The sequence below is a fragment of the Rhyacophila brunnea genome, unplaced genomic scaffold, assembly GCF_057557595.1.
Source record: "Rhyacophila brunnea isolate RB1 unplaced genomic scaffold, BYU_Rbru_1.0 scaffold_3, whole genome shotgun sequence".
Taxonomy (NCBI): domain Eukaryota; kingdom Metazoa; phylum Arthropoda; class Insecta; order Trichoptera; family Rhyacophilidae; genus Rhyacophila; species Rhyacophila brunnea.
This window is the reverse complement of record NW_028232965.1, coordinates 22,664,885-22,686,760: the sequence shown is the minus strand read 5'-3', so window position 1 is coordinate 22,686,760 and position 21,876 is coordinate 22,664,885. Positions and strand designations below refer to the sequence as shown.

General features: G+C 32.3%; 1 protein-coding gene across 1 annotated transcript in view; it reads left to right on the top strand.

Annotated features, from left to right (window-relative positions):
• The first annotated feature begins 15,046 nt into the window (after nt 1-15,046).
• The window catches only part of LOC147068062 (uncharacterized), a 166,710-nt gene continuing 159,880 nt past the window's right edge, over nt 15,047-21,876 (top strand). Inside the window, exon 1 of the mRNA XM_085952488.1 lies at nt 15,047-15,527. Coding sequence (XP_085808614.1) covers nt 15,407-15,527 — 121 coding nt within the window. The 5' untranslated portion in view covers nt 15,047-15,406. The remainder of the gene's footprint in view (nt 15,528-21,876) is intronic.

Sequence of the window (21,876 nt, the reverse complement as noted above, 5' to 3'; positions counted from 1 at the left end):
TCGTTGCTTCCAGAGTTCATTGATTTTTATATCAACACAACTGCTGACAAATTAATATGTAGGTATCTAAAAACAGTAGAAACACAAGAGCGCCATGGATTTTTCTAGAAACTAACGTATTCAGTAGACCAACGGGTCTCAGGGCTCGAAATGGACCGGAGTAATTGCCATTTTAAAATATAAGGTTGTGCTATACTCTTTTCGGTTGTTGTGTGTTGATCTCACAACTCCATAATTCGATGTGTTAAAAAATCGCTAAAAATACACTGAATTTTATTTGACCTCGAACATCATTTGGAAAACGTCACTTTAGAGCGTCAAACTACCTTTAAACTTAGCGATAGGCAGGGGCCCGCTTCAGGATGTGGGACAAGGAAACATCATCGAGATTTGAGGCATTCGAGCTGTCGCCGTATACATATCCTCCAGGGAACTCAGAAATAATGGGAACTGAAATACATAACGGGTAAGGCGAAGCAGGTAACCGACTCGAGTAAGGAAGAATCCGGGTTAAACTTACACACGTGTTAAGAATACGTTTTACGTCGAATACTAAAAACTGCTCTCGGTTTATGCATTTACGCTCATTTAATGTTGGTGTATTACACACACTATTGCACGTCTATAATGCGTGCTTCATTTTCGTAGGACACTCACACATGCACCTGATGACACAAAACCCTGCATCAAGATGCGGCGTATTGAATATAGACTATCGGCATTCTATTTATTATCTGTTCTGTGGTATCCTCAAAACAGTACATTAAAAATAGCAACGAATCAGGTAGAGTAGTTTTTTTTAGTCCTGACGTGTAAGAGATCGTTTTAGTGGGCGAGCGAGGCAGCCGAAAATTACTCAAAGATGGAAACACCACACGCGAGACACGAATATGACTTGAATTTTGAGTACCGACACGGCGTCGTATTATTATAATGTATATAATCGGACTTGATTGTTATCACGTCACGTGAACTCATATTCTAAAACCATCAGACAATTCATTAATAAAAACTGACAACCGGCAAACGTAGTGTGTTAATTACCTGTTATTTGTAAATTTAAAAAAAAATCCTATGACCGTGAGGTAAGCGGTGCGACGCGACGCGACGTGTGGTCACTTCAGTGTATTTTTGATACAAATACTAAGTAAAACGACATACTTACATCTTTTGCTCGTTGCGTGAGCTTATTGTAAACTAGCATGCACTGAGTGACGTGATAACAGTTTCTATGTTTCTTCCTTAACAACCGTTGCTAGATATTATAAGCTGCTAAAGTAACTTCCACTTTGTGATTTTCCATTTTCATTCTCAAAATGAAACTTCATTTTATCATATCCCAAAAACGCCGTATTCGCAGTTTAATCTTTTATTTATCATCGCAGTTATTTTGCACAATGATATTATCGAATTCAAATAATAACACCCATTCTAGAAGTCAGGTCAAACAAGAAGTATTTCCGTTTGATGACTACATACACAGATATCTCTATATATGTATATATCAGTAGCGAAGGGTGGAGGTAGACTGTTAAGATTCGACATAAATAGTGCACACAAAATTTTTTCAGTCATAATTATTTGTTTTCGTTGAACTACTAAGAATACAACTTGCAGTTGGTGCTGGGTAGTTTTTTTTATTCAATTAAATCCTGCCTAAACCAAACCATACTAGTTTAGATATGCTATGGGCGACCCGACAAAAATAGTGCACACTTTTCAGTCATACTTATCTGTTGCAATGAAGTTGAATTAAGAATACATATTACAGATGGTATTGGTTATTTTTACCACGTTTTTATTAGCTCGTATTCTTGTTTGTCCAGTACAATTTTTTTCTTGTTTGTCCAAGATTAGTATTATACGATTGAAGATTTTTAACTAACTTCCCGACTAGCTAGACATTTGAAACTTTTAGAATATATCAGATCACGATGACAATGCATTATTTTAATACTTTTAGCCATCTTTAAACAGAATTTATTTTCAGTTAATTCTGTTTTGTATGGAAAGTTATTTCGGAAAAGATTCGTAAAAAGTAAACCACTATTATTGGTTGCTAAGGGGGTCCTAGCAACTAAATTATTAATATATACGTGCGTTACTATGGAAATCAATATGAAATGTCAAAATGACATTTCAATATTCTATATTATTTTATATCAAGTACAAAAAAAAGTATTTATTAATACATAGAATTGTCAAGTTTATATGATTCAACAGATAATTTAAAAACGTTTTATATAAAAAAGTTCTTTTTATATTTTAATTCACTAAGCCGTGGATAAACCAAATCAGAATAGATAAAATATCCAAAATTATGTATGATTTAATGGCATAATTTTAGATATTTTATAGATATACCTATTATGATTAGTTTTTGACAGTTATTTATTATGGCTTGGTTCACGCAGGGTTTCATTGAATTTTAAAAACTAACCAACACTGTCTGCTCATAGTTAAGTAGTCTTAGATGAAACCAAATAAGTATGACTGATAAAGTTTAGTGTCCCCTATTTATGTCTGATCTCAACAACTTACCTTCACCCCTCGCCACTGGTAAGTATATATACCATATAACAGCGATGGCGAACCTTTTTACGCACGCGTGCCAAAATTTCCCAAAAATATTTTTCACCTGTCTATATATAAATATATTTTTATATTTAATTCCCCAACCCAAAGGACCGACATATGCAATCGTGTGATTAAATTAAACGTAATGATTTGCCTGCAATTTGTCATTATTTTTATGCTAGAATTTCATCGTTTCCGTTTGTACCTAAAGATATTATGAAAAACCGAAGAAAATACGCATGGCTATGTCGTCATTATTTTTTATATTATATAAGTATTATATAAGTTTTTATATTATATTATATTTTTTTAAATATAAAATAGTAATATTTCTTTTCTCTTCAAAATGAAACATTCGCGTGCCGTAGGTTCGCCATCCCTTCCATATAATATAAGTGAAATCCAATATGTAATTTATTAAATTTATTAAAATTGAGTTATTACTATAAACCTTAGATTCCTTACTTAGAATAACAATTATATTCAAAAAATGGTAGGTGTTTAGTCCGCTAGTGCGCGAAAGGATTTCGGTTATTCACATTGGTATCTACCTACCTACGGGATAAGAAGTACATATTCGAAAATAAAATTACATCCAACATTATTTGAATTACGAATATGTTATGAGTAGGTGCGGTGCGCACGCAAGTATTATGTAGGCAGTTGGAATATTACTTCTTCTTCTTATAACTATCGCATAACCTTCTCAACGGGTTGACCCCTCTCTTCTCGGCATTCTACAACACGCAAGACTTAAATGTCAACAAGACAAGACAGTGCGGACGACACAAACGGACACTAACAATCTTAACAATTATGACTGTTGGGTCACATGCATTCGAAAACCAGTCGTGCATGGGGGAGTCTTGGTATGGGGAATGTACCCATGGAAGTGCGGAGCTCCACCGTTTTAGTGACGAGAAGCTATATAAGTAGTAATGTAAAAGTTAGTGGCTCCCGCTTAAAAACTCAATAATAAATTATAACGGATATTTTTTCGAAATGGACCCCCCTCCATACTATATTTCTGTGTAAGTTAATGTAGTTTCTCCTTCTAAAAAATGGAGTAAATATCCCATTAAAAACAATACCTCAAAAGGGTACATCCATATTTACACTGTTTAAAAGTGATTGTAGTTTAATTATATCGATGAAAACTCGCAAGTGGATTAAGCTTCATATAACATGATCGTACACTATCTCAAACATATCTGTTATCTTGTGTGTTGTGTATCGTAGGTCGTAGATGAAATAATAATTAAATTAACATCCTTGTCCGCCGCGGCTGCCCCCTGGCGGCGTTCAGGGGAGGGGGATATAAAAAATAAAAGTAAATTATTGTTGTAAATTCCTCAACTCGTTCTCGACCTATAAATTATTTTGGTCAGCCTAGCCTCAGCGAACCTATTCCTATGCTAACCCGCTGGACAACAGCATTCTATCTGAAATGTTTGGTACGCCTACTAGACCCACCTATTTCATTGTAAAATTTAATACATATTATGTTGGTGCTTATCGATTCAAAATTTTAGTCATATTAAAGACTGTCCTAACTTTATTTAATCAGTTTTCAATGTGTGGATAATACGGTCAATGTGTGAACGATACCTATCGGTATTTTCATGAAGAGGCTGCATTGGAATTCGCGGTCTACGATTTTTAAATCAATTAATCTATTAAAACATTTTAAGATTAATAAAATGGTTGGCAGTCGTATAATTTAAAAAAAATGTGAATATTGTAATATGTAAGCAGTATCTATAATTCTATATCATGTAACTCTATAGTGGAACAACTTACTTAACCATGACATTGCGCCGATTGCGATTTCTTCTACTGCGCACGAATTGCATATGTTAGATTTAATTATTGTTACAATTATTATTTCAACGACGCCTATTGCATCGTTTTCTCTCGCTCGGCGTCGCTCTAACTACGTCATATTTTCTGTCAAAACTATCGAACTTCACACTTATGTGGTACGTTTATAACGATGAACGTATAGTTTCTTATATTTCGAATATGCTTTTAACAACCCCTACTATATCAATATGTGATTTAATACTATTTTTACCATAGTCTGATGCGGTTGAACAGAATTAAAATTCACAATTACTATATTATCATAAATTATTGATTGAAAGATTGCTTAAGAACTAATTACCATTACATAAACTAAATAAATAACCTAGATAATGTTATATATTTTTCATTCATTTATATAAGCAATCAAGTATGTAAAAAATATCTACAATACAGCTCTATCGTCGATTGGTTGGTTTTCAAGTGTAATGCAATTATTATTGCACTAGATTGTCAGCACATATAATATTATCATGACCAACTAATTATTTTGTAATATCACTTACTATATTTATTCAACTAACATTAAAATCTAATTACGATACAAATTCTCAGGACAAATGCAATTAAGATCCAATTATAAACGATTATTGGCTATCATTACTTTCAAATAATATTATGAACTATCAAATATACAAGTTTTCTATCTTCGATGTAGGTACATAGGTCATGACATGACTTATTTGGGAATTATTTTCACGAGAATTATAAAGAAATGGCTAAATTCTCAAAACGTCTCAAATGTTTTTTTCGTTTGTATATTTTAATATAATAATAATATGTAACAATCAATTCGGTTATTATTTAATTACAATTATTCTACAATGAAAGCAATATTAATATTTCATGACATATCACAAATTATGTCTGTATACAATATACATTTTGATAAAAAAATAGATGCTTTTCATAACAGGAACTCATCAAGAAGGCTAATCCCCAAAAATACTGAAAAATGTGAAAACATGAAACCTAAGTTGTTGAAACATTTAACATGATAATAGGTGGTAGGTATTTCAGATTATATTACATAAAAAATACACTCATATTTTAAAAAGCATATTTTGACGTATATACATTGCACAAGGATACAAGACAGATACAATTTCTTCACCGTTTATTCAAAAATTGCTATCGTCAGAAATGCCAATTTTGAAATACATATAGATACCTACTAAGTTAAGAAGAATAGAAAAATGGGATAAAATAAGAAACCTGCAGCCCTATGTTATAACTTGCGAGTTGAAGTCGCTCGGTCGACAAGACGTAATATTATGACATCATTGTGACGTACTACCGGAGTGATAATAGCATTCGAGAAATTAACGCTACTCAAATACTGGCGTTATCCATTGTCCCCATACACAAATAGGTGTTTCAGCATAATAATATCTATGGTGAGCCGTGTGCGTTGGGGGGCTTGCCTGGAGCGTGTATTGGCTTACGTCACAATTACGTCATGTCGTCGGGTGACTTCATATCACAAGTTATAACATAGGGCTGCTAACGTAGTTACCACTGAAAGCAAACATTCCAAAAATTTGATATACAATACATATTTAAACTTTTGCTAGTTTTTTCTAACTTAAGTATATTATCAAAATTTTGTAAATATCTGTTGATAGACTTTTCGCGGCTTAAGCATCGGCCTATAACATCGTGGGTCCCAGGCTCGAATCCTGGGTCTGGCAAGTATACATAATACTATTTTTCAATGTGTGTATGCGTCAGAGTATTGACCTAATAGGTTGAGCAAGTGGCTGAGATCCATTTCTCGTAAATCTAAATCTGTTAATACAAACCTCCAATTTGTGAAGGCCCATATTATGATCTTATTAGGATCGGACATGGACGGAAAATATGTTAAACTTATTGGTAAGAGAAATTTATTTAATATAAATTTACTTTAGGTAATATTATTATAAACTAGGTGAAAAGCACATTCAAGGATGTAAGAAAAAAATATCTAATGTCTTGTTTATAATTAGGAACTTTATACCGATATCTATAATTTAAGAACATGCCTCATGTACCCACAACAATAGAAAAAGAGTGCGTAAAGTCCTCTAAAATCAACAACAAAAAAAAATACAACTGCCAAGGAATATATATTTCATATTATGTATCTATCTAAAACTATTACATATTTCAATAATACCTAATACTTAATGAATTCAACCAAAAAGTCAGAATGTCTTCTAAACCCTTCTAATAAATCTTTTTCATGCTTTGCCCGTTATTTTAAAGAACCACCACCACCAAATAATACGATATCCACGTTTCACGTAGATATACTTAATTTAATTCATTATTTTTTTTTCAATGTGTAATCCGAATAACAGAAACGCTATTTTCTTTTGTTTTTCGTTCATCTGTCATATCACCGTGAAATTGGAACTGCGCAGAAGACCCGTGCGCAATTCGAGCTTATTTTTTTTTTAATATACATAGGTAGGTATACGGTGCCGGTGTAGACATTATGATATGAAAATTAAATTAATTTTGATCCCATATTTTATATTATTTATATTTGAGTAATCTGTTAGTTCAAGTTTAAAATAAAATATACTTATGTGATATTAGTAACAACGTAAACTGATTGAAAATAATTGCAAGATAAAAATAACTTTTCATGTACAACGTTTTTAAATTTTCTGTTGAATTATTATGCTCAATATGCTCAAACTTGTACTTAACAAAACAGAATTAACTGAAAATGAATTCAATTCTGCTTAAAGATGGCTAAAATTATTAAAAGAATGCATTGGCATCGTATTCTGATATATTCTAAAAGTTTCAAATGTCTAGCTAGTCGGGAAGTTAGTTAAAAATCGATTGCAAGATTTGTACTGGACAAACAACCACCGGACAAACAAAAATACGAGCTAATAAAAACGTTGTAAAAATAGTAATACAGAATGCCTAATTAAAAGATACCTACCAAACTTACAAACATTTGTAATAACTCATGGCAATTAAAAATGCACTTTTCCTTACAAGTTATAAATGGGGTGGGGGTGGTGATTATGTTTTCTTTTGCTATCTTTATGAATATTAGTGTGGTCTAATTTATTACTCTAACGACTAACTAATATCAGTCGATAATCAATGAAACTAGATCTGGTATTTATTGAATTATGTGGATAATACATATATTTTAATAAACCAAAAAACATCACACACTAAACATACACGCATTATTAGATAAGTAAATTTAGCATTTAATTTTTTATATAATATTTTTAAAATAATATGAATGCATTCTTTCTTGTTATTTAATTGTTTGTACCTACCTACATGAACCTAGAAGATCTTAATGTAAATGCAATGATTACACCAGTGATACACGAAGGATTCGATGTTGTAAGTATCCTTATATTACGGATACATTTAAATATTTAGTGAAAATAGTCGCTCGTGAAACAAAATATCCTGAGGCGGCTTCTTTTACCGAAAACTAATAAGAAACGCAAGTAAGTCAATCTCGTATTGATAATTTTCCCCCAAGGCACGATTTTCATATTCCAGAGTGCAAAGAAAGTAAAAATTCAAAGAAGTCAACAATTCTAGAATTTCTCAGCGACGAATCTCGCAATCCGATCGAATTAGTACAATATACAGCAATGTTAACGATATTGCAGACTTTGTGCATAATCATCGGGCAATTTAATATACAGTGTGGCAATAACTCACTTATTATTAAGCGACTTCTATCAATTTACAATCCAATCATAATAAATCATAGACTATATGTACCAATAATTATTGTATGAGTGAATGCATTCCCAACATTGCCTAAAATTAAAGGCTAAAATAAAAAAAATGAATATAAGAATAAAACATTCAAATTTGTAAAAAATCCTATACACATAGCTATTGCTCTAATTGTAACACTCAATGGTGGTGTATCACATTGGAAATATTAAATAAAAAGAGATATTAAATAAAAAGAGGGGCAAAGAATCAGTTTTCTTATACAACTGAATGAAGCAGGCCAACAATTACCGACAACTTACGAGAAATAGCGACGCGATAAAAAAAATGCAGGGCACCACGGAGGATTTATTTTGGTCATTATAACCTGCCCATATAATATAATGTTAACGTGGAAATTTTGCCGCAAATTTATTACCAGCCTGCCTCACCATACTTTTTCACCATACTTGCCTGCTTCACCATACTTTCATATAACCTGCCGCCCCTAGGGAAACACAGTGTAGTCGATAGAGAGCATCCACGCTTGCCAGTACCTGAAACCTCCACGTACCTAAAACCGCCATTGATGCTAAGTACCTAACCATAGTACCTATGTGCTATCTTAGGTATATAATAAATGTTATATTTTCCAAAAAAATAAGCCTGAGCTTGAGCCTGAGCACTGGTCTTCTGTGTGGTTAATGTTATTTGGAAGTCGATGACAGATGAACAAAACAAATGAAAATTACGTTGCTGTAATTCGCACTGCGCATTGAAAATTAGTTATTAATTAAATTATACATGAATATTGATTTATTTTGTGGTGGTTCTTTAAAATAATGCAAAACATTTTGCAAAGGTTGAAAAAGATGTATTGAAAGGTTTTAGAAGACATTTTGGCCGTTTGAATGTCTACATTAATTTATTATTAATTGTGGAAATGAAACTTTTAGACATGCAAAACATTTTCCTTGGCAGTGGTAAAAAATGATGGTGGTATTAGTGTACATCTTTATTGGGAAAGGAAGATTTAAGTAAAGTGAATATTAGCAGCCAAAAAAAACAATTACATCCATTAATTCTATCTAATTCCTGCGGACGACAAAAATCTGTATCTACGCATATTCAGGTTGAATTGTTCTTCGTAAGTGTCACCACTAGTTATATTTCACATTGCGGGTTTCATCTGTCACAATCCTCACCCATTTAAACAACATTTTAGATTCATATTGCACCTTTATTAGCTCTTGGCAACACGTGAATAATAATATGTTTGCCAAGATTATTTTGTTATTATTAATAATTGCTACACACATGAACATTAGAACATGGATATCTAGTACCAAACTAAACATTCACACACATACATCACCATAATTGATGTTGGCCACCTGTTTAATATACACATGACGTCGATACCCTGACTCCAAAGACACATTGAAAATCAACATGTTGATTTGCAGATCCGGGATTCGAACGATGGACCCACGACATTTTACAGCGGACACAGCTCGGCCATCATGCAAATTACATTATAATCGTGAGTAAACACAGCGCTGTCCCAATAACTTTCCTGACCTTAGAGTTAACTTTGAATGAGTGAGTAGGTAATCATAAAAGTAACTTCCGATAATGTTTGATTTAAATTGTAGAAACGGAAGTAATGATCTTTGTTAATCCGACGCGTCGAATCGTTTTCACTTTTTATGATACATTGGTTAATAACAGGAAATTACAAGAGTTATTTAGTATGCTACATTTAACATCAGGTTATAAAAATATGCAATAACTTATCAGTAATGTTATGTTATAACGTATCCATAAGATATATAAAATACAAAGTAGGTATTTTAGTTTGTTTGCTTCTTCCAATTTTGAATTTCTTCACACATTAACATACAGTTTCCATATTTTGGACTTAATTTTAATTTGGTGTTCTAATGTTTGACTGTTACTAATATCAGGATTATTTTTAATTTTATTCCACGAATGAATCGATTTCGATTTACAAGGAATACCATTTATTTATACTCCTTTAATGTTTAGTTTATTCGGTTTTAAAATACTACAAACTAGTACCTACCTATTCTATTTTTTTGTACACAATAGCCTAAGATCGTTGATTTAAAACAATTATTTCATTATTCTAAAAAATAAATTATTTCATAAAATCTACATTAACCTGCCAACTATGCCTATCGATATAAACGGTTTTCCTAATATTCCGGAAATATACGAAATTCGACAAAATTATTTCTTAACAGGTTCCTGTCCATTGTTTTATATGATATGTTATTTGACCCATTCAATTTAAAGACCTGCTATTTGTCATATTGACAGATATCACCCTGGTGAATCCTTGGCCACACAAGATGGGTCAACATCGATATATCAAACATCTGACGTTTAGCTACCCACTTGATGAAATGACACTCGCCATGTCGCATGGGCCATAATAATAATAATAATAATATGCAACATAAAGACTAGAAAAATGACTAAAAGGATGTGGAACGAAATATATATACCTAAATAATACATACCTACAATATTAATAGTAGTTATTTTGTTACTTACTTCACTTGCCCGGTGTTGGGCATAGGGCAAGTACAAGGTAGCGCTACTTCCCTCGATCCATTGCTACGTCTCACGCCTACCGCCATGCGAAACCTACAGCGCGTAGATCGCTTCTGTAGCACCGCTGCAGGGTGAGGGAGGGTCGGCCAAATAAAATAGTTACATAAAAATTATGACATCTACGAAATTATAATAATAAATCTTTGTATATTTTAATAAAATTTCTGATAATAATAAAAGCCTATTTGAGTTCGCAATAACACTAATAATATAATAAAAAGCCTCCCTAGAAATTGATACTATTAGCTTTTTAACGTCATACCCTACCGACCCTACCTCATCGTCTCTGAATTTTCTGGAAAACACTTGAGTATTTATAAAGGGTTGTAGTATTATACCTACATGTTGCCGTGGTAAAATCTATATTTGTTTAATTAAATTAAAAATACCAAAATTAAAATTAATGCTCTGCGGGCCTCTGCCTATTTTATTAATTTATTTTATGGTTATATAATATTATTAAGATGTAGTTTATTAAGTTTTCTTGAATGTAAAGAAAATGTTTTTTTTAATAATTCATAGTATAAGCGTATTTTATATTTAATTAAAAAAACGTCGAATTTTCTAAAAAAATAAAATAATATGTAAGTACCTATAACTTGAAATTTATTTTAATAAAGTCGACTGTTTCATCATGGTCACAACATTAAAACTCTTTTTGAAAAAAGATAGAACTTATGAACTTGTTATTTAGGTGCATCATCATCATCAGCTGGGGTCAATCCACTGCTGGATGAAGGCCTCCCCAAGCTTCTTTCAACTCTCTCGGTCCTGTGTCGTTCGCTGCCACGTATTTCCGCCGAACTTTACCAGTTCGTCAATCCAGCGACCCATCTCCATTTCAGCTGTTTGGCAACGTCTATTACATCGCGTACTCCTGTCTGCTTCCTAACCCATTCGTTTCTCTTACGGTCCTTTCGCGTGATGCCCAACATACACCTCTCCGTGCCTCGCTGTGCGACTCTTAGCCTTTGGACATCTCTCGTGTTGAGGGTCCACGTCTCGCAGCCATACGTGAGCATGGGTAGCACACATTGGTCGAACACCCTACCCTTAAGACACAATGGTAGGTCACTCTTGAAGATACTATTCAAACGTCCGAAAGCACTCCATCCCAGCTCTGTTCGTCGAGCAATTTCATCGTGCATGCTTTCGTCTATGGACACCTGCTGTCCGAGATAGACGTAGTTTTTGACTTGCTCGAGTTGGGTGCCATTAATACAGATAATCGCAGGGTCCGAAAAACAGTTCCTCATCACTTTTGTCTTTAAGACGTTTATCTTTAGGCCGACCGTTTGACTGACATCCGCGAGTTCTTGCATTCTACGTTGGAGGTCTTTCGGGTCTTGTGAAAGTATAACAATATCATCTGCAAAGCGCAGGTGACTGAGGTGCTACCCAGTAATTGAAACACTTTTTTCCTCCCAATCAAGTTTCCTAAATAAGTCCTCAAGAGTAGCGGTGAATAGTTTAGGTGAAATGGTATCACCTTGCCGGACACCTTTGTTAATGGGGAATTTACACGACCATTTGCGGAGTTTCACGCATGCTGTGGCATCACTATGTTTATGTAGCGTCTGGAAATTCCTTGGTTGCTAAGGGCGTCTATAATAGAAGATTTTTTTATTGAATCAAATGCCTTATCATAATCAATGAAACCTAGGTATAATGGCAGTCTGTATTCTTGATACCGTTCTATAACTTCTTTGACGACTTGGATGTGATCCATCGTGCTATAGCCTCTTCTGAGCCCAGCTTGCTCTCTCGGTTGATTCTCATCTAGAGCAGTTTCTAGGCGGCTGGAGAGTATTTTTGTAAAGACTTTGTACAGAATTGGCAATAAGCTGATTGGCCAATAATTTTTCAGGTCTTTCTTATCACCTTTTTTATGGAGGATGATGATCGAGGCACTTTTACACGCCTCTGGGACATTTTCTTCGCGCAGGCAGGTTGTGAACAGCCGTGCTAGCACTTCGTTCACGGTCTGTCCGGCTCTCTTGAGAATGTCGATCGTAAGCCCATCTTCTCCTGGAGCTTTTCCATTTTTCATGCATCTTATTGTTTATTAGGTACATACTTACTATGATATTAAAAAAAACATTACATAAATAGGTACCTAAGTACGAGGCGATATGACAGCGAGTCGCAGTCAAAAGCCTCGATAAAATCACAAAAAATTACAAATTTAATTTAGTTTCGAGTTGCTTTTTATAAATTCTTAACCCATCGCTTACGGGCCGCACAAAATTGTGTTTTTGCTAATTACTTTTCAAATGAAAATTAACACGTTAATTACAAAATTAATTAAAAGGGCCCGTAAGCATTGTGTTAATACATTATGTTAACTGGGAAAATAAACTTTTTTTTCTTTCGACCATGACCCATCCTAGTAGGATCATATGGGCTTCCACAGAGTGGAGGTTTGTATTAACATATTTTATTTTTACGAGAAATGGATGTCAGCCACTTGCTCAACTTATTAGGTCCTTACTCTGACTCATACACAAATTGAAAAAACAATATGTGTACTTGCCAGACCCAGGATTCGAACCTGGGACCCTCGACACTATAGACCGGCGCATATTCTGTTACTGTATTTGCTGACGATGGTGTCCAACCACTATTTGATATTTTACAAAATAAATATAAGAACTATAGTTTACTTTAGAAGTTTGAAAAGGGGGTAAAATCTTCTTCATAAAAATCGACGAAATTCATGGATTGTTACGAATTGTATTTCAGTTGACTATATTAGCAAGTCGGAAACGAAGAACCAGTGGCTTTCAACACTCATAAACGGTACATGAAGGTAAACATAGAATAGTTTGTCAAATATGTATAATAAATTAATTGCATATTATACGGTGTTATTAAAAATTATTTAAAATAATACTCTCTTTTTACGGTTTACAATAATTATATTATTGACAGTGGCGAATTAAGGGATTTGGAGTTCCGGGGCACTGACTGATTTTGAGGCCCCCAAGATAAAAAAAACCCATCTACCACCATATCTAGCAATACATATATCAATGTATTTCTTTCGTAGAGTCACCCCTGTAACTACTTAAAAATAATTATTATTGAAGATGGAAGTGATCAAAATAATATTAGTACCTACCTATGTAGCTTTTTTTACGTACAGCTTCGTATCTGTTTGAGTGGTTATGTTATAAGTTATAAGCTTCTTTGATGATAGTTGCTGGGATTTTATTATATTTTCAGTAATATTGTACTCAATCTTTTTAAGATTATATTTTAATTTAATAATTGTTTGACTGGCTTAGACTGTTTCGAGCCCACCTTTTAAATCTTCTGACGAAAGTATTGCGTCATCTACGTCAAATAAAATCTCTGCTAAATTTAAAGCTACCTAACTTCACTGGATCAATGAATTGCGATTTATTATTGACTACTCAATGAAGTATTAACAGTGCCATTATTAAAGTTTAAATAAAGTATCTAAATATTTGTTCCGGTTTTAAGTGAAATAAATCAAGTTAAATTGAAATGTAATTGTATTGAAAAAAAAACACTTATTTCATGTGAAATCATTCATGTGAACAAGTGCATTTTTTATTATCAATTACAAAAAAATGTTAAAAATTTCAACATAAATTGAATGTAAAACATGTTTGTACATCATACTACCTACCTAAATGATATTGGACGGACTGATACGAAAAATCTTATAACATTGAAGATAATGAATTCATTTTTTACCTGAATTTAAATAATGTGTTGTTTATGTTGCGACTCTACATTCGTTTAATTGAGGGTTGAAAGCGTATTCTGGTAGCAACCGGCCCAACAATAGATAAGACAACTGATTTTGTAAAATCAATGGTAACAAAATAATATTAAGTGTGTTCCTGAATGCACACACCTACTTTTGATCGGAACATTTTGATTTTGAATTGACTCGTGCTGTTTTGCCCAACGCCGCATTGCCGCCTAAACGGCAGTGGTGTGTGGACGTGTGATACGGCCGGTTACATTTCGAATATAATCAACTAAAAAAAATACGAACGAACTTTAACGATATATATTTAAATATCAAACGATAATAAGTGTTTTTTGATCGACAACAAACTCAATCCAAAAAAAAGAATAAATTAGTTTGTTATTGACCGATATTGCGTGGTATATAAAATAATTAATTTGATTTGTTGTCATATAATAAATACAATAATAATTGTGAAAAAATAATTCAATACCCAGTTATTAAATTTAAGCAAAGTTTAACGACATTTTGCCGAAAAAAACTTGTAGTAGTGACAGTGAAATTCAGCTACAATAAAATTAACAAAATCTACGACGTAAAATTTAAATTTAATAAACGGTTTAAAATAGACAACAATTTATTTCAATGCGTTGAATAACTTTAAATATTTAAAGATAGTGATTGTTTATGAAATAAGATATTTTAGAGAAGTGAATATCACGAAAACTTTGAATAGGTACAATAAAATGTCAAACTTCCTAAAAATATTGGAAACTGTTTTGGTACATTTTATTGTATTGGAGCCATATTTTAAGTGACAATGCTTTTTGGATTACTAAGGATCTAAGTGCTGTGGTGGTATCAGATTCTTGTGACTGTGATTCAGTGTTGGTCACTCTCTTCGCCAGAATGCTGGTGGTGACTCCAACGGCACCCAGCCTGGCTGACAGGAAACCGAGGGTCATTTCGGAGATCAGGAAGGCGCATGTTCAGCGGTCTCCGTCGCTTGACGGCTTACCAAGATTGTCTGGTAAGTAACTTATCTATTCCTTTGGCCAATAGGTATTTGTTTACTAATTAAATTATAAATTAAATTGTTTGACATTAAAACTTAATTTATCTAATGGTGCATCTTCATAATTATTGAAAGAACATAATATTGGACAAAGTATCACAAGATAACTTAACAAACATTGACGTCTTAATCGCATAATACCTATATTATTACTTTTGAATCCACGGGGCGTATACGTATGGTAAATACCTACTTATTAATAGTCGAATATTTGCCAAATAGCGCAGCAGGCGAAACAAATAATAATCATCGCCGAGTCCAAACACTGTTTTTGTTCCAGCAATGATCACATGGCCCGCAACTATAACTACTGGTGGGATTAGGAAAATCTGCGACTGGTTGCACCCACAAGTGGTTACCGTGTACACGTGGCCTAATGGTTCTAATTATTCTAATCATTCGTGTCCGTTTGTGCCATCGGCGCAGCGCTGCGCTGTTCCGTCTTTTAGACATATCGCATGGCCTTGTGTGCGCACCTGACCGTAAAGACTAGAAGTAGAAAAGTAGAAACATAATAATTATTCTACTTTGGATAGCTAGCTATATAGAATAGTTTATTTTATGGATTATTATAGTGTTAAGAATTTAATATTATAATAATTGAATGGGTAACGCCCCATTATTCCATTGGATTCTGTACATATCAAACACCTCTTGGTATTTGATAAGTAAAGTAAGTATCAAAATGATAAGTAAGTATCAAAAATATACGTTTTGATTTCTACAATAATAATATAATATAAATCTATAATATTAACAGCATTTATTTGAATTCACCACGATTGACATGACTCAATCGATTTCTTCAAATGGATGTGAGCAGAATGCGTGGATTTGGATCAATTATAAAAAGATTACGATGGCCTTAGTCTTAGTACTCTTAGTAGTGTGTACCTACATACTTTGCAATGAAGCCCTCGCCCACATATTGTATTTAGGGTTATTGCTCTGCACAGTAATAAAAACAATTAATTCCACTGGAAGAATTACTAATGTGGTAATGTGCAATAGATTGTCTTCAATCGTTTTAAAATCCACCTACTTATGAAGGCCATTTATAGGGAACCTAAATCGTTATTGTTATTATAATGTCACCTCCAATGGATAGTAACTATGGTAATATTTAGGTAGGTATCGTATAACTCATATAATAGTCTAATTAATTAGTACTTAATTATTATCAAAATTATTACTACTCATTTAAAAGTTATTATGTAGTAAACCGATTAAATTATTTGTATAAGTATATGTATTATATTATGGTATGTATAAGTACCAGTGGCGAAGACTCTATACTAGGCGATTATTTAAAGCCTACCTTCTTAAGAAAAATAATTTTCATTTTCATGTTGACGTATTTATATAATCACAAATAATAATATATTCAATATGCCCAAAGACATCTATCGTATAATTGTCATAATTTTACGATCTTTTCCCATATTTCAATAAGCACTATATATGGCATCTCTCGAATGTTTAAAAAATAGAACACACCGCGTTTCGTTTCACATATTGTATAGGATTATTTTCGCGTGAATCGACGGGTTTTTCAATATGAAGTTTTTTTCTCATTATTTTAAAATGTCTGGCGTTCCGCATACAAATGTACAAGCTGTTTCGTTAGCGCTTACGTCGCGAGAGCACATTTATTCAAAATAATTAATAAGAAGATAATTTAAAAAATAATTTCTATGGGATTCAATCACATAAATAGGTATGTATTGATTGTTGTTAAAAATATAAAATAATTTATCTCGTGATTTTTATTTATTTATTAGTTCACTCATTAGACAATTTAGATATCTGATATTGTACCTACTTAAGTCTGTGTTTTAAATATAGAAGTATTTTAAAATGTCTAGTTTTACGGGTTAAATTATAAATTGTTATGTAACATAATATTATATACCTATACAACAACGGATATTTTCATAGATGATAGGTAATATATTTTGAGCGTATGTTACGTTTATAAATGTTTAGGAAAATACATAAGTAATTCAAACTAATTGCTTATTTTTATGAACTAATTATAACAAACCAATTAATCTTTTGAAATTTCTTCGTTTTAGCGTACCTATTCATCAGTAGTAATATTGGGTTATCTTCTTATTTCCCGCAAATATATCTGACAAGCATGGTTACTCCCACAGCCTACCTCTTTCAAAAATTCACCCTTCGCCACTGATAAGTACATATCAGGAAACTCAGAAATAATAATCTGTTCTGTTGTATATATTATAGGTAATAATAATTCTTAGTGAACTGGCTTGTTTTACGCAAAACCAAAAACCGTAGGTTGGTATTATGTATATATTGAAAAATGTATGTATATAGATATTAAATTAAAATAAAATTTTCCTATAATGTCTCTTGATTTTTCAATATTCCATATTATAATAAAAATAGTGTTAAGAAAAAAACATGAAGTGCACCCACGCACTTTTGAGTAGAAGTAGTAGGTACGTTTGACTCATTTTCTGTGGATCGCGATTTCAAATTCACTTCATTTTAATCCAATACCTTATTGTTCGTCAAACAGCAACAATTATCGTTATTATGTCTTAACCCACCAATTTGGATAAATTGACATTTTTGTTGATTCGAGCAAGGAGTTTTAGTAGACACCTGTGTAAAATTCGGAAAGTTTTGATGAATAGTTTTGTTTTAAAACAAAAAAAAAAGTCATATTATTCTATTATATCTATATAAGACTAAACAATAATTGCAATAGTATCTTCCGAACGAGATATACAACATTTTGCATGTTAGATTTTACTTGGTCTGCGTCGTATACAGGGAACTGTTCTGTGATCGTACCCACTCGTATGCTACAAAAACAAAAATGTACAGAATCATACATTGCATTATGATTATAATAAGTATCCTACAGTTTTTGTGCCTCCTGTAAAATTTGTTAATGTTATGATATTATATTGCTGTTTGTCATTGCATGGAACCAATGGATTACAATCCTCTGGAAGTCTTAAATTAAGGAAGGAATTTAAAAAAATAAATAAAACGTATTAACTTTATGTTACAGCTAGATCACATTCATATTCATTGGGCGTATTTTTTTTAATATGTACCTATTGCTTGAATGATGATTTTTCTCTCAAACACAATATTATTCAAATATTAGGTACCTACCTATCTAGCATCCGACAGATTTTAGAGTCAAATTACGCATAGTAGATGAAATAATATTAAATTTGTAATTTTCCACAGACGTAATGACCCAACTTAGTTCAGGTTCCTACAACTAATTGAATTTTAATTTATTAGTACCAAATAATTAGGCACATATGCTTATGTCGTTGTACTTTAGTCATATAAGTGGGAATTTTATTATATGCACAGCCAATATATATATTATTAATTATATACCAATAATTTCTAATAAAATAATACATTTTTTTCTAATATCATTAGTGTTGCTAACTTAGCATTTTTCTTGACAGATCTAGCATTTTTGAATAGGCATCTAGCTTGCAAAATTTTTATTTGGTGTATGGCGTTTATCTAGTGATTTTCGACACCACGGACACCTCCAAACTTCCCATACTAAAGCTGGAATATTACACCAGATTTGCTTGAAAATCAACATGCCGTAGGTGGCAGTGCCACCTGTCAACACTATTGTTCAAATATTAGCATTGCTATGGAATTTGTATTGAATTTGTTACTATGTAGGTATTTACTCAATATTCTATAAACTATTTTCAATGACTGCACACGTAATCAAAAAGGTTAACATACATTAAAAGGTTGGTCAAAAAATACATTCCACTGAATCGTATTTGGCTAATGAAGATACCTACTAAAATAAAAATACAATTACGGTCACGATAACGATAGAAAGAAACATGGAGGCTATAGCTCAAAGTGCATTACTCTGTATTGTAAGACAGATAGAGAAAGGACATTTTGATAACATCGTTAACGACTTTGTTTGCCAATTTTTAAAGGAAACTTTTGATGTATACCATGTATACGCATGTTTATACAAGAAAGCGGTAATAACACGGCTAATTTCTCCACTGATATCACAGTTAAACATACATAAATGTGTTATCGAACAAATTATGTTATCTTTATAACCCGATTTACATGGTGTAAGTTGCTATTGTAGCCTTAATTATTATTTTTATGATGATACTGCCATATAAGATAATAGTACATTAATATTTAACCGATGTAAAGTAATACTTATATTATAATTTTATTTATAATAAATAATTTAATATTATTATGTGTTAATAGAACGTAGACGTCTAGACGCCTTATAACAAAGTAACATCTTCATTGGGGTAACTTCAATGAATGCATTTCTGCTCTTCTATTAGAGGTTAATGAACAGCAGGTATCTAAGTAAAAGTAAGTAATATTCGTATTATATGTTTCATTATCAAAATATCTTAATGCAATTTAATTTTAATCACTCTTTTGTTGTGATGGCGATTTTTAACCTCGATAAATAATTCATCGGTACAAACGGTTTTGTAGTGAACAGTTACCGATTCAATTGATACAAATTATTACGAATGTTCCTATTCCGCTTGAAAGTAGGTACTTACTTGTAATGCAGTGTCATTTTTTTTTTCGTTTTCATTGGTATGAAACATTTGACGAGAGAGCGATACTGCCTACATTTAAAATAATTTATTAGAGAGTTGATAATATTCATAGGGCATATGTACATATTTACTAAAAATCATACTCGGCAATAGTTTGATTTTAAAATAAATAACACTAATTCCATATTTTTTTAGTCCAGTCAAATTAGACCGAAAAATACGTTATGGTTGCAAAAGGTGGGGTAGAAGATTTTTTTCCTAATTGTATATATGATAATGAGTAAGAAAAAATGAGTTTGCCAATTCGGATGACTTCGGCACAACTTTTGGCGGGCAAAAAACCGAAAAATTTTGGGATTTTTTTTGGTTTTTCGCTTATATCTCAAAAATGGTTGGTCGTAGCAAAAATATTGTTATATAAGTTTATTAAATTTCCTAAAATTTTTATATACTTAATGCGTTTTTTTCTATCTCTGACTAGGACTAATTAGGCGATTAGGGGATAAATCTCTCGCATCTGGCGTCTGATATAATAGATATAAAGAATATATTTAACAAAGTGGCTGTAAATGAAATGTAAATGAGTTTTTTTAATAGATAGGTACCTACATAATAAAAATAAAGCACACTATATATAAGTTAGAGTAATTTACCTGATGTAAAAGAAAATTTACGAATGGCGCAACGTGACATTGAAAGTTGCAAGTTGGGCATAACTTGCAAAGACCACAAAATAAATCAATCGATACAGAGGTAGACAAAAGTAGGTACGCTATGTGGAGGTCGCCGAGTAGATGAAATGGCAATGGACAAATGCTGTCATACAGTGGTACCCAAGGGGTATTAAACTATCACAAAGATACCCTAAATCCCGCCGGATAGACAAACTCATAAAGTTCGGTAGTTGTGCGTTTCAGCGAAGAAATAGGGACCGAGAAGGGTGGAAGAAGTTGGGAGAGACCTTCATCCAGCAATTGATTTACCCCGGCTGATTAGTGAAGTTGACTTATTTTGATTGTATAATTGTAATAATTGAAGTTAACACAATTTAATAATTATCAGGACCGTTTTCATCTACTTAAAAAAACATTGTCAACAGTTATGCCAAAAGGTTTAAAACATCTATTTTGATGTATGTTTGGTATTTTTGTTAGCAGTGTTGTAATGTAGGTAGGTACAGGGAATAATTATTTAACTTACCCACAATAACTCAAGTTTGATAAAAATGTGGGTTAATACTTTTCATTTAATGAGGTCACAATACGAGTATTCGCTCTATTTATTAATACTGCCAAATTGGGATTTTTTAAAAATAAAATCAAGCAAACCTTGTTTCAAATCGTTAAAATCTCAAACTTGTACTCAATTGGTTTTTGACGCATTAAATTTTTGCATGCAGTATCGATCTAGTTTTTCCATTGTCCATTAATTATTTATTAGAGTCCTTCAAAAATAATAATACTACACTGACCGACGTTGCACTATACCTGCATTAGGTGATAGCAGTTACTTAGATGAGCGGTACAAAGTAGTTTATGGCCAAAATAATTGATCAGCTGTTTCGAATTTGTCGATTAGTACAGAACGCTCTTGATTATTTGTGGTAGGTGAGTACTTCATGACAGAATCTTAAAAATTGAGAGTTTTCAAATCAAAAATTATCTATTATACTATTCCGTCATCTTAATATAAATAAATAACCATAAGTCCATGCTACGTGTTTT